This window comes from Fistularia commersonii, chromosome 33, assembly GCF_037954325.1.
Source record: "Fistularia commersonii isolate RoL2024-O1a breed Wild chromosome 33, RoL_Fcom_v1.0, whole genome shotgun sequence".
Lineage (NCBI taxonomy): Eukaryota > Metazoa > Chordata > Actinopteri > Syngnathiformes > Fistulariidae > Fistularia > Fistularia commersonii.
The window spans coordinates 9,543,491-9,556,765 of NC_141316.1; the positions used below are offsets into that span (position 1 = coordinate 9,543,491).

Genomic DNA, 13,275 nt, shown 5'->3' on the forward strand with positions numbered 1-13,275 from the left:
GATTCCCCCTTCCTTCCCCGGCTGTTTGAGGTAAACCTACGCGGTCGCGTCGGTTTCGCCTACTCGAACCCGGAGTGGGAACCCAACCGTAGGAACCCGCGTCCGTCCGGAACATGTCCGGGCGGCGGACGGCGCCGAGTTAACCCCGGGAGAGGACGCGGCGACTGGAGTACAACAAGGAGGAGGTGGTGGAGGTGGAGGAGGAGGAGGAGGGGGAACTTAGCTTCCCCGATGGCTGTGAAAAGTTAACGCGGAGACGGCTGGAAAAACAGAACCGAGTCCCGGATTCTCCCTTCGGCCGACTGGAGGTAAGACCCGCCGGGGAGGGAGGCAGACCCGGCGGCGGTGAGGCTCTCCGGCGCAGCGGGGGAGAGACCGGAGCGTCACCCCGCTGTCCCGACTGCCTCCGACGGCTACCGCGAAGCTAACCTCCCCGCTCGTTACCCGACGGGGCGCCGCGTGGAACCGGCGATTCCGGACCGCAGCGCGTCCCGATGCACGTAAACGCGTATACCTCCGCCAGAATCTAGTCCGCCCGGTGGACTCCTAGATAAGGGAGCCGGATTTCGGCTAATCCCCTTAATGGAAGAGTCCAGTGGACACGCAGGTGACGCGTAGTCGTGCACCGAGGAGAAACCTCTCCACGCACTGACAACTTACAATGCACCGTGACATCTGCTCCCCTCTCCTCCTCCTCCTCCTCCTCTTCTTCCATGCTGTGGGTCTCCTGAGACTGGAGATGAAACTCAATCTGTGTCTGTGCTGGAGGTGTCAGCTGCCGTGACAGTGGGTGCTGCCGGCTTGCAGGGCGACAGGTGGCCCCTGGACAGGTGCACCGGGAACAAAGATCTCCTCTCACCGCTTTGTGTAGAACATCTCCTTTATGCTGTGTATACATCTTCTGCTTTCAGCTGCTCCACAGCGAAAGCACCTGTCTCCATCTGATCCTCTCTTCTCACTCCAGCTAACCTCCTGTCCTCTCCCACGCCAGCCATAAACCTCCTCTCTGGTCCACCCAGATCTCCAACACCCCTTGTCCAAATCATCTCGGCCTGATTTTTATCTCCAAAACATCTGAACCAGACATCATGGCTGCTCTCACCTCTGTCTTCTCCACTTTTCCTTTCATTCTGGCTGATATTTCTTATTTTTTGTTATCACCCCAACCCGCTCGCACATGTTTCTTCGCTATCTCTGTTGCTCTGGATCCTTTTTTGTTTAAAATCCTCCACTTTTTATTTATCTCCTCCCCCGTGTAGGTGCACTGTTCCATGTACAGCACTGTCTCAGAAAATTAGAATATTGTGATAAAGTTCTTTATCTTCTGTAATGCAATTAAAAAACAAAAAAAAAGACTTTTTCATGATATTCTAGGAAAGGATTTTTAAGTTTTCTTAAGATGTTAGCCATAATCAGCAATATTGAAATAATAAAAGGCTTGCAATATTTCAGTTGATTTGTAATGAATCCAGAATGTATGACATTTTTGTTTTTGTAATTGCATTACAGAAGATAAAGAACTTTATCACAATATTCTAATTTTCTGAGACAGTCCTGTATGTAAATCTGCTGCTCCAAAAAATAAAAGGAACACTTAAACAACACAATGTAACTCCAAGTCAATCACTCTTGTGTGAAATAAAACTGTCCACTCAGGATCAACACTGATTCATTTGGACGTGTTTTAAGGATGTTACATCAACGTTGGATCAGCATGTAGTGTGTTTTTACACTTTAGATAACTTTATTGATCCCCATAAGAGAAACTCCTTTGTCAGCGTAGCGTATCACTTATAATGTCCAAAAAAAGGAAATAAATATGAATAGAAAGGCAGAAGACAGAAGTAGCAAGCCAAAAAAAATTAAAGAAAATAAGTGTGACTCCAGACTTCCATGGGTTCGTAAATTTGATTTTCATTGACAGATTGTGTTTGATTTTGTTGTCAGCACATTGAACTATGTAAAGAGCAAAGTATTTAATAAGGATATTTCATTCATTCAGATCTAGGATGTGTTATTTTAGAGTTCTCTTTTATTTTTTGGAGCAGTGTATATAGTATATATAGTTGGTTTTGAAGCAGTATAATATAATATGCGGTTAAAAGCAGAATATTGTTAAATTGTGCCATTTTATTGTAGTCTATTTTTGCTTGCATTCTCCAATCTATACATTTACATGTATACATTTTTTTAAATGATTCTTTTCCTTTTGCTGAATGGCTCAGCAGGTTAGCAGTCACTGTGATGCTTTTACTGGACAACACTGTGATGTGTTGACAAAATATTACACAGAAATCAGAAAAATGACACTGAAGTCACATTCCCATGAAATGTTTTGAATTTGTTTTCAAAAAAATCTCCAAAAGTTGCAAATATCTTGGCTTTCTAGGAGGGTGTTTTTAGTTGTGTTGCGGGTCTGGAATGTGTTTCCCCACCCTCCATGTCTAAACACTGGTATTTATTAGTTCAAATAAAGAAATTCCACAAGCAGGGTTAATCTACTTAAACACCCCAGATGATGCACGGACATTTCCATGTTTCAAACTATGGAAGCGCGCGCTGATGCTTTCCTGTTACTGGATTATTGCGCTCCTTTCCTGTCCGACTTGAAATGAAGTTTACCTGACAAACTGGATTCACTCCTAAAAATAGTGATCGTGAACCTGTCTGAGCGCAAATAACAGCTCAGACTGTCGATCTGCAAGGAACGGTCCACTCTCTGTCTTCCATTCAGCAAGGACACACAGGACAAATATGTGCTGTGAGTCATTTCGTCGTGCACAGCCTGCGCCCTTTTTTTTTTTTTTTTTTTCTCTTGCGCCGCGTTACAAGCGAACGTTGAGTTCAGGGAGGGAACGAGAGATCAGAAATGAGGTCAGGAAGGAGATACGAAGTGGAAGAGCAAGGAGAGGGGAAAGTTTGAAGGCCTATCTGGGTAATGTGTGGGGACAGTTGAGCAGCGAGGAGCGCCTCAGTAACCGCCGTGTTCTTCTTGACCCTTCATTTCTCCTCTTGCAACCTCCTTTGTTTCCACTCTGCCCCTCCTCCACTGTCAGCGTAAATAATCATACACATAACCAGTTGTTTTCCAAATATGTCACCAGGTGATGTAAGCAAACTGCTTTTTTTTTAAAATGTTTTTGAGTTTGTTTACACTCATTCGTTCATTTTCCGGCGCTCTTATTCTCATGCTATAAAGAGACATACACGTTCACCCCGTCATTCCCGCTTCGAGAAAAAATACAACCATTCGTTCTCACGTTCACGTGTCCATTCACCCTCTCAATTCCTACGTCATATAGAGACCCGCATACACCCCGTCGCTTCCACGCCAGGCATCGAGCAACCGTTCAGTCACTCTTTCACGCGTCCCATACAAACATGCAACTGTTCACCGTCTCACACACAGTCACCCTGTCTCTGACAAGTCACATTGAGACCTTCAACCGGTCACTCCGACATGCAGGCATTACACAAAACTACAACCATTCACCCTCTCATGCACACATCTGTGCTGTTCTTGAGCTCCAGTGAACCTCCTGCACGTGTTTGGACTGTTGGAGGAACCCGTAGGAGAACCTGCAAACCCTATCTCCCTTTGGAATCGAACCAGAGACCCCGTTGGCCGTGAAGCTACCCAATCCATCCCAAATCCCATCCATATTCATGCGGTCCCCGTGAAGCCCCCGGACTTGTTGAGAATCCATTTAAATCTCTTGAACGCACCCCCTTCCAGCCGCTCTGTCAGCCGCCCCACTGCGCATGCGCCGCGCTGACCCTCCGGTAATCCGCTGCGAGGAGGAGATTGCATCCTCGTCCGCTCCGCCGCCGGTGAGGAGGAACTCGATCCGAGGAGATAACGTGCAAACGGTTCCGTAGAAGAGGAGGAGAGGGTTTTGCATTTAAAAAAAAAAAAACAAACAAACAAAAAAAAAAACACTGTGAGTCCAAACGTTGAAGACGACGGAGCGGAGACCACAAGGCAGCGGCGGCGGGGGCTCCCATCCGCAGCCCGGACGCCGGGGATGTGAAACGACCGCGGGCTGGAGAGAACACGGAGGACGGTGACATTTCCGCTTTTTCTATTTTTTTTTTTTCCTCCTCCAGTTAAATCCCCCTCCTTCTCTCCCTCCGCGCCGGTTGCGCGAACGCCTCCCGAGCGACTCCACGCCCGGCCGGGATCCGGACCTCCGTGCACACTGGTCGGGCTTTTTGCAGCGTCGGGAGCTAAAAAGTCCACATGCGCCGCTTTTATTGTAATATTACTAAATATTATAATTATTGCGACTCCGTGCACAAGAATTTGTATAGATATTCTTCCGTTGCTACACGCATCCCGTCTGATACAAGGCGAACCGTCGGTACCGGCGGTGCAAACGGCGCCTCATTCCGTCGCATCGCCTGCGGAGAAACTTGCCACTGAAATCCCCACGGAAGGCGGTGACCCGCACCCACCCACCCAGCCACCCACCGGCCCCGGGCGGACATGAACATCGCCTCCCCGTCCTTGTGGCTGCAGGACACGGCCGCCTGAAGCGGATCAACCCCCCCCCCCCCCCTCAACCCCACCTCCCCCGGCTGTTGTGGGACCTGCAGAAGTTTCCATAAGGACTGCTTTAGTGGTCCATTCCACGCCAGAAACCATTTCCAGGGTCTGAGACGTTTCAGCCGCGGGGGGAGACGTGCAGCTGGGGCGTTTTTTTTGCTGGTTCCCCTCCAAGCAGCTGTTAGTAGGACTGGATGTCTGAAAGATGAGCCGTGGACATTAGTATGCTTGTAGTTTTGGCAACACCCTCCTCTGAATATGCACCGCATTGATTTCATCCGCCGTCCGCATTTGGAATAATAGCTCCTTGCCCCCTCTGTGTGTGATCAGCTGTGTTTGCGGTGCGTCCCGGACGGCCGTCCCCGGCCTCCTGGGCGCCGAGATGCACGTCGACTGTCAGCATTATGGGAAAGAGGAAAGAGGAAGCGGACACGAGGCTGCAGGGGCGAGGGGGATGTGCCAAAGAGCACACTGGAGGAATTGAAAGTGCCGCCGTGGGGGACTCGATACGAACCGTCCACAAGTTCTCTGTCTTCAAGAGAGGCCACGACGAACCGCCGCTCCGGGTTGGTCCCGCTCTCTCCCCGAGCCGGGAGTAAGTGCTCCGTCGGAGTCGACCTTCCGTGCATTTAATTGCTACTTGAATAAAACACGGGATTCCATTTTTCTCCGCTCTCGTGGAGGGAGGAAGCCGACCGGAGTCCAAGCGGAGGAACCGCCGTCGAAATTCACACCGCGTGTCTCCCGGCTAATAAACCCGCGGCTCCTCTGTCAACATCCGCGCTCCCAAGAACAAACAGCGCCGACGGATTCCAGCGTTCGAGTCCTCGCGCGGGGTATTTTTCGCTGGCATGGGCAGCTCGGCTTCATCGCTCACCGCAGAGACGGAGTCGGACCATGGATTCCGCAGCACGCCGTACTCCTCCTCCCCCCCGGTGGGCTGGCTTAGGAACAGCCACAGCAGCCCGGTGTGGGGAACCACCTTCATCGCGCGGCAGCAGCAGCACCCGCTGCCTCACCGCGAGCGCAGGTGAGTCGGAACCCGACTACGGGGGGGAACAGGACGGTCGATACGATCATGCTAAGAAACCTAGTCTGTAAACAACTCTGGCAGATGGTGAAGAGGACCAGCAGAACCCTCTGCAGATGCGCAATTCCAAGTTCTGTCTGTAAAATGAATTGTGGCACGAGGGTTAGCGCTTCCACCTCGCAGTAAGAAGATCTCTGATTGGATTCCAGCAAGGGATCTGTCTGTGTGGAGGCTCCACGTGGGGTTCCTTCCAGTCCAAACACGCGGGAGGTTCAGCGGAGACTCGACATTGTCCACACGCGTAAACAAACAAGTTAATTCTTGTATTTTTCTAATATGACGTGTCAATGAGAGGGTGAATGTCCCCTGTGACGGTGCGGTCCAGGTGAACGCTCTCACCCTGTGACAGCCGGGATTTGCTCCTCGCAACCCCGAGGGCAGGATAAGTGGTCTAGATAATGAATGAATGAATGTAAAATGAATCCGAAAAGTGGGCTTTGAGTGTCGTCGGCCTCAGAATCCGCAGACACTGCTCTCTCAGACTCTGTTTGAAATTCTGAACGAGGACTCTCCCCTCAGGTGAACTCCAAAAAATAAGAAATTGTCATCGTTAAAATTAACCCGCTAAAGGAGTGACTTCGGATAACCTGGAAAAATCAGTTTCTCCGAACGGTACATCATCAGGTTATATATAGATATGTTTTTCCGATCAAGCCGCTTGCTCAACCCGACATTGATCCTCTTTCTCGACAGGTGCGGCCGCTTTCGAACACAACATTCTCAGACTGTGAGTACAGCAGAGGTTTAAATGGCTCCTCCCTGTGAAAACAAACTGCCGTAGCTTCCAAAGAGTCACGGCGACGCAGCGTCCCGGAGTGTGGCGAAAACACCGGGTCGGCCAAAGCGGGTAGATGCAGGTACGCGGTCGTAAAAAGAGCCCGGAATGAGGAAGACAAATCGCAGATGGCGACATTTAGCGGTTTCGTCACCGACGTTGCTTCCCCTTGTCAACCGTCGTCCGATTTTGAAAAGTTTCCCGTTTCTGGCCGAGTCCTCGGGAAGGGCCCGACGCCCGACATCCACGCAGCTGCGGACAAACTCCAGCGTTACGTAAAAGCTTATCAAATCAAAGCCGGCATTTTTATGTTGTTCTATAATTCATCCAAAATCTGGCTAAGCTGGATTTGTAAACCGAAATCCCTGCCCCTCGGTTTCTCCGAGCACAGCGGCACAGTACGTGCTACTCTTTAGCCCCTCGCTGAGTGATTGCAAAGAGAGAGAGAGGGAAGAGATTGATCGAACGGGCTGGAAACCACCCCAGGGATAATGGGAATGTGAGTTTCTCTGCTCCGAGACAAGCATTGATTTATTTTAGTTAATTTTGGAAGTTATTGAAAATGGCCGAGTGCGCGTTTTCCGAGCGAAGCGTTTGACGTGAGCCGCGCCGGCTCGCGTTGTTTACCCGCAATATTGCCTCAACTGCGTCCGGAGGTGGCGTTTTTGACGTGCATTTTACGCCGTCGTGCGAGTGGCGACTGTCCTGTGTTATAATTTCTCAGACCTTTAGGCCAAAGAGCACAGTTTGAGTAAAACACAGTCAGCACGCGTTTGTCTGTTTGCCTCAGCATCCGTGTTTTAGACATACAACCCCCTCCCGACATGGATTTTCAAAAGCTCGTCATTTTTCACCTTCGTACACTCGAGCGCTCATCGCTGCCGATTAGGGACGCGCTCGATGATTCGGACTCTCCGCACAGCCAGAGTGTCCCCTGTTGGAATCCAACCAGGGACCTCGTTGCGACCCCGACGATAGATTATGAAGGGATAAATAAATGAAAAGCGAAGAAGAAAGGAAAATGCTTTGAACTGCAACAATACGTGACTTGACAGGATCCCAGAAGGCCTGAAAGGTTAATGGCTACATCAAATGAGAGGCACCTGCAATTTCACATGGTCTACCTGGAAGTGGGTCTCAAACTACCTGATATTTATCTTGTTTTAGGGACGTTCTTGCTGATTTCAGTGGCGTCGTTTCCCTTACGCAACAAAATGTTGACCTGACTACCCGGTTGCAGTTCCCTAATTCGCTACAACCTCATCATCTGACGCTTAGCATCCACCTTTTTGTCCGGACATGGTCACAGCGCTCCGCCCGCGGTCTTTGCAAAAATTGAAAATTGCTTCATTTAGTCCACAGAAAATCAAGTTAATTACTTTTCAGTATTTTTTGCTTTTCGGTACCCTGATTTTCTATAAATGGTGTGCACAGTCAGGGACCCCCCATACACACCTTCCACACGCCCGGCTGCATGCTGGCAATCAGCGGTTGTCGGGCTCGCAGCGGCTTGTCGGAAAGTTTGAATGAACCGCTGGACCCTGCAGGCAGTTCTCCATGTAGTAAAACGCTCTGTTGCGCTCGAAAGTAAGACCATAAACGTTGACTTTGTACAAGCCATTGCAATTCCTCTATTTGATATTTTACCGCTTTCCCGTGTTGATCCAAGACCAGATCCCCGATCGGTTCCGCGGCAGCTGTGGAACTGATGTATACGTATGTCCAAGATGCGTATTTGTTGGTGGGGGGAAGGTTCTGGTAGAAGTCTAGCACAAGAATATCGATTTTTGAGTTATTCTTTCAAGCAATATTTGATAAATCATAAACTAATATAGAGAGTTAAGTGCAATATTGACATTGTTTCAGAGTGGCTGCTTACCACATTATGATTTGGATTTGGTAGTTGGCCTAATATAGAGGTTATTTATTTTTTACATTTTATTTTTTTTTGAATGGGAACCTAATGTGTTTTTCAAAATAAGTCATCTGACAGAGAGATAAAATGGCTTTCTATTTAAATCTGTTTTATTTTTGTATAAGAACCAAATGTGTCTTAAGAACACAAATATTTTTTCAAATAATTTGTCACACAGAATCCTTTTTTTTTTTTTTTTTTAAATAAAATGTCTTTCTATTTAAATTCAATTTTTATCTGCGATATTATTTTCCAAGTTTCTGATCTGTATTATGTTTCATTTCAAAGATGTAAACTTAAGAGGATTATAACGCAGCTTTCTCTTAATCAGCTTACAATCCACCAATAATCAAGCTAGAAAAAAAAAAAAAAAAAAAACGCACAAAAACCGCTGTACGAGGACACACTTTTATTTGATTTCAGAAAAAGGAATTAAATAAAGAAAGTTTAAAGTTTCCGCCGATCACGTCTTAGTTCCCTGGTCTTCCGTCGGTTCCCCTGCACGCCTCGGCGTTGGCTGCGGACTCTGCGGTGGTGTTTGGCGTGGAAACCTGCCTCCAAGCCCTGCGCGCTTTGTCTCGTCGCGGCGTTTCTCGCCCACACGGTGCTTTTAATAATCACCGGGCTCTCAGAACATATGACACAAATTGATTTTGAATGGCCTCTCAGAAGTTAAAACATAAACAAATCTGTCTCGTGTTTTTTTTTTTTTTCTATTTATTTTGATGAAACACTCCTTTCCTGACGTCTCTTCCTGTTTGTATTTTTTTTTTATTCCCTTCCTTCTTCTGTTTCACTCATCTCTTCATCCAATCCATGCGTGTTTCCGCGCGTTCGATTGGCTGACGGGCGTCATTTATAATTTAGGCGCGCCCACGATCGTCCGGCGAGTTTCCCCGCGAGCTCATCCGGCCGTTTTGACTGACTTTTTGAATTTCTCCGACCGCTCACCCACGGAAACAAAAACATTTCCATTTTTTTTTTCCGTGGCGTTTTTTTTAAGCGGGTCTCCTGGAGCAGGCACCGGCGGCTGATATTGACCGCCCGTTCTGTATGGAAGTTGCTGCTGAGTCACTCAGGGCGCCACGGTTCAGTTGTTAGTTATTGATTTTTTTTCTATTTTATTTTTTTTTTCCCCCCCGAAGCCCTGATCACATTTCCCCCACAATGGGTTCCATTACTTATTCAGCATCAGCCTCCCGTTGGTCTTTCATCCCTCTTGATTCCTGCTCTTGTTTCTGACGCTCGCCTCGCCGTTGCTCCTCACTTAACAGTTAAGGCCGTTTGGTTTTCCATTGCATGCCCCTTAAATTAAGTAAAGAAGCCTTGGTTCCTCCGTGGAACCCTCAATTCCTGTTTTTCACCGACGAACCACGTTCAGAAACAGCGGTTTCTTCGCCGGTGCGGAAAAATCGCAACCCCTTTCCTATAAAACCGATAACTGCAAATGAACGAAACGCTCGGCGGTCATTGTTTTGCTATGGGCTTATTATTTAATCTCCTTCCCCCTATCACGTGTCGGAGCCTCACCCAGCTGAGCGCATGAAAAAAACATGCGCGGATATACATTATGCACCAGCGTCTGCTGCTAGGAAGGAGAGACACATGTATTCCGACAGCAGAGGTTTTTTTGAACAATGCGCGGCGGCACTTGAAACATCCCCTTAAATTCCCCCGGCCTCCGCGCCGCACGAGGCGGCGTGCGCGCAGACACTCCGGCGCGAGCCCGACGTGTCGGGCCGTGACGGCGCGTGAAACACGGAAACAAAAGGACGCCGCGAGCCCACGTAAACCTCAGCCGACGCCGAACACCTTATCTCTGATATACCGCTCCGGCGCGGCACTTTTCCTCTTTCTATTTTCCTTGGCTTTGAGTAAGCGCAGACACTTTCGTCCTTGAGTGATTTCATGATGTTTTCATCCAACGGTGAACTGTTGACCCTGGGAAGAGTGTGCACTGAATCGGTACATAGCCGGGGAAAGTGTTGCACAGCAGATGTTTCTCTTTAGATTATCAGCCTTACCCTGTTGTAACATACGGCCAGACTTTGCAGCTTTATCGCTATCGGTAACTAGCATGTCAGATCCCGAGGGCGGCTTCCATGCCGCGCACGTATCAACAAGATTTGAGGAATATGCACATATTTGATTTTTAGATCAGATTCCCCCCGTGTCTTTTGGCTCTTCTCTACAGAAGCGTTGTTCCCCGGGTCGATCCCGAACGTTTCCCGCCGCCCCGGCGAGATGACTTATCGTCCCCCCGTCACGGTGGCTCCCTTCCATCGGCCGCCCCCCCCCCCCCTTTTAATTGGATTAAAACGGCCCACTTAGGCCCGGCTTGCGCGGTCGCTGGTCATCTTTGTGTGTTATTTCAGCCCCCCCTACACCTGCCAGGGCTTCTGGACGCACGGGGTTTGTCTGGCGCTGTGGCTTTCTTCGGGAAATCGCAGCGCTGATGTGGAAAGACAAAAACTGCCGATCTGCGCCGCGGCTGACTCCATTCCCGACTCTCCTGTTACCATGGGATTCTGTAGCATACGCCGAGTAACCTGATTCAATTTGGCGTGAGATAAGACCACACGCATTAGTGAAAACCCATGCTGGTGGTGTGGAAGAATACTCCGTATCCTGCTGAGCTTCTGTCCACCGACCGGCTGATAGAAGGAAGTAAGCTAAAGCAACACAATAAGTGTTTTTTTTGTTTTTTTTGGGGTCTGAAACTTTTCAAGTTTCAAATGTCTGCCTTGGTTGCGGCGAATAAAATAGCTCTCTGTGCTGCCTCTTTGAGAAGATCAATGCTTGCTGAGGGCAGCGTGGCGTCAGCAATGCCCCTGCCCTCCAGCTTTAGGTTCCCATAGGAACTTCAGATTAGTGCAGCGGCGCTGTACTCTTGCCATCTCTCCCCTTCTTCCAGCCCGATTTTCAGGGCTCCCTGCCATCTCCCCGCCGGCGTTCCCGGCGCTCTGCGCCGCGGATGCACGTTGAAACCCGGTCAGACGGCTCCCCTCGGCGTCAAGATTCAATCGTCTGACGCCGTCTCGACTGCTGACAGGCTCAGTCATCGAAGACGAGCTCTGGATGTGAAACATTCACAGAGGGCAGAGCTAGAGGTCAGAAGCTTGTTTTTTTATTTTTATCCCTTCTTTTGCCTGACCAGTATAATGAATTTTTCCACAATTTTTCAGTGTGTGTGTGTGTGTGTGTCATCTCTTCTGGGGTAATTGTTTGTTAGCATCTTATTTGTTTGGGCGATGCGGTCCTGACCATAGGCTTACATAAACTACACCGCACCATATTAGATGTTGTTAGTCATGGCATTTCTGCAATGGGTTTAAACTCAAACGGTTCTTGGTTCATCTCGTCCAACCCTTTAGGTGTTTCTCATGGGACTGGGATTTAGTGTTCGGGTTTTTTCACAAATGCTTTCATTATAGCGTCCTCGCCGTTTTGGGCGGTTTGGTGGTGCGGCCTGAACCTCGGGGCGAGCTTACGACAACAACCTTTTGTTTTGAGTTTTTCGCCCGAAGCAGCACTACAGCACCCAAACATGGTCGTCTCAGCGTGTCTTCTGAATCGCCGCCTAATTGAAAATAAACATCCGCTAAATGGCATTTTGTCAAAACCCCCAGAGTCGCGTTACGACGTCCTTATTGCGAAATGCTCCCCGTTTCTACAACCCTTCGCATGTCCAAGGACATCTTGTATCTCACAAAGGCCGGTATTGTTGTAACGTGAGTAAGAGTCGCCACCTCGGCCTCATTATGTTTGTTCTGCCAAAACAATTCCGCAGACTTGTTGGTTGAGTTATGAGTCACAGTCATGCAAGAACTTATTGCCCAGGAGCTGGACAAGAGGCTCCTAAAGTTAATTCTCGAGTCCGCGACCTTGACTCATCAGCTGCCGCGGTACACCGGAAGCAATGCTTGCCGGGGGGAAATAACTTGCAAGTGAGAAAGGTTGCTGTGATCCCAGAAGTCAGAAGAATGAAATGAAGAAGCGCGGGGCGGGGGGAAAAAAAAAAACTGCCATTAAAACAGTTATAAACAGGCCGCATTCGTTCCTGAGGGGGCAAAGCAAGCTCTTTGGCTCTCTGGAGAGCGGTAAAGAATCCACGAAAGTGCTGATCTAATCCCCGTCACTCGAGTTTTCTGGGTGTGTTCAGATGCTGCAGGATGTTACAACCTTCGCCGCTCCTGTTACGCAAGCGTTTGTTTGCATCTGATAAGCGCCGACTCTGCTCTGTTAACCAAGATCCACCAGTCCGACGGCATGTTAAATGACACGGCAGTTTCAGTTGACAAGAGGATCAAGAATGAAGCGATCGGCGATAGCTGGCGTTCACGTGAATGAATGTCGGCCCGCGACGCCGTCGGCTCGAGGGTTTGTGGGAGTTGGAGTCCGGTAACAGTCGCGACGCGGAGGAACGGAAAAGTCTTGTATTTAGAACTTGACCGATGCTTGTTATCCAACGAGAACAGCGAGATGTTTGTTGAGAAAGTTCCCTCCGCCCCCCCGTTCAGCCCTGATCTATACTGGTTCAACCTGGATCGGTCAGTTTCTCCATGTAGTCATGGGATGGAGCTGGTTTCCTAGCGCGTCTTTGTTGCATTTTACGAGTTCCGATTGCGCGAACGGGCAGCTCCTCCCGGCCCGGGTGGGTTTTCTGCGATGTTGTTTGCCACAAAAGCGTTAATCAGGAACTTTTTTTTTTTTTTCTTGTCCCGATTTCTCACCCATAATTTTATTCAGGTCCATAAATAAAACATTTGGCGCGATATATTTTGGCCTCCTGCTTTCGTTTCTCGAACGAGCAACGCGGTGGCCCTTTCCTTCGTGTGCGTCGTCACGGACGAACCAAGGCGGCAAAAACTAAACGGAAGAGCCGGTTTCTGACCTCCCTCCACAGCCCGTTGCGCAGCGGCACGGATGATCCGCGGCCGAAAGGCCCG

The 13,275-nt window shown here is 49.0% G+C and overlaps 1 protein-coding gene across 2 annotated transcripts in view; it reads left to right on the top strand.

The window, feature by feature from the left end:
- The first annotated feature begins 215 nt into the window (after positions 1 to 215).
- The window catches only part of capn15 (calpain 15), a 45,680-nt gene continuing 32,620 nt past the window's right edge, over positions 216 to 13,275 (top strand). Inside the window, exon 1 of one of the 2 annotated variants that reach the window (XM_086140691.1) lies at positions 216 to 308. Coding sequence is in view for 1 of the 2 variants with exons in the window: in XM_086140690.1 (XP_085996816.1) it covers positions 5,398 to 5,576 (179 nt within the window). In the remaining variant the exon portion in view is untranslated. Of the gene's footprint in view, positions 309 to 5,258; positions 5,577 to 13,275 lie in introns of those variants that run through there. The other variant, XM_086140690.1, reaches the window with a different exon arrangement.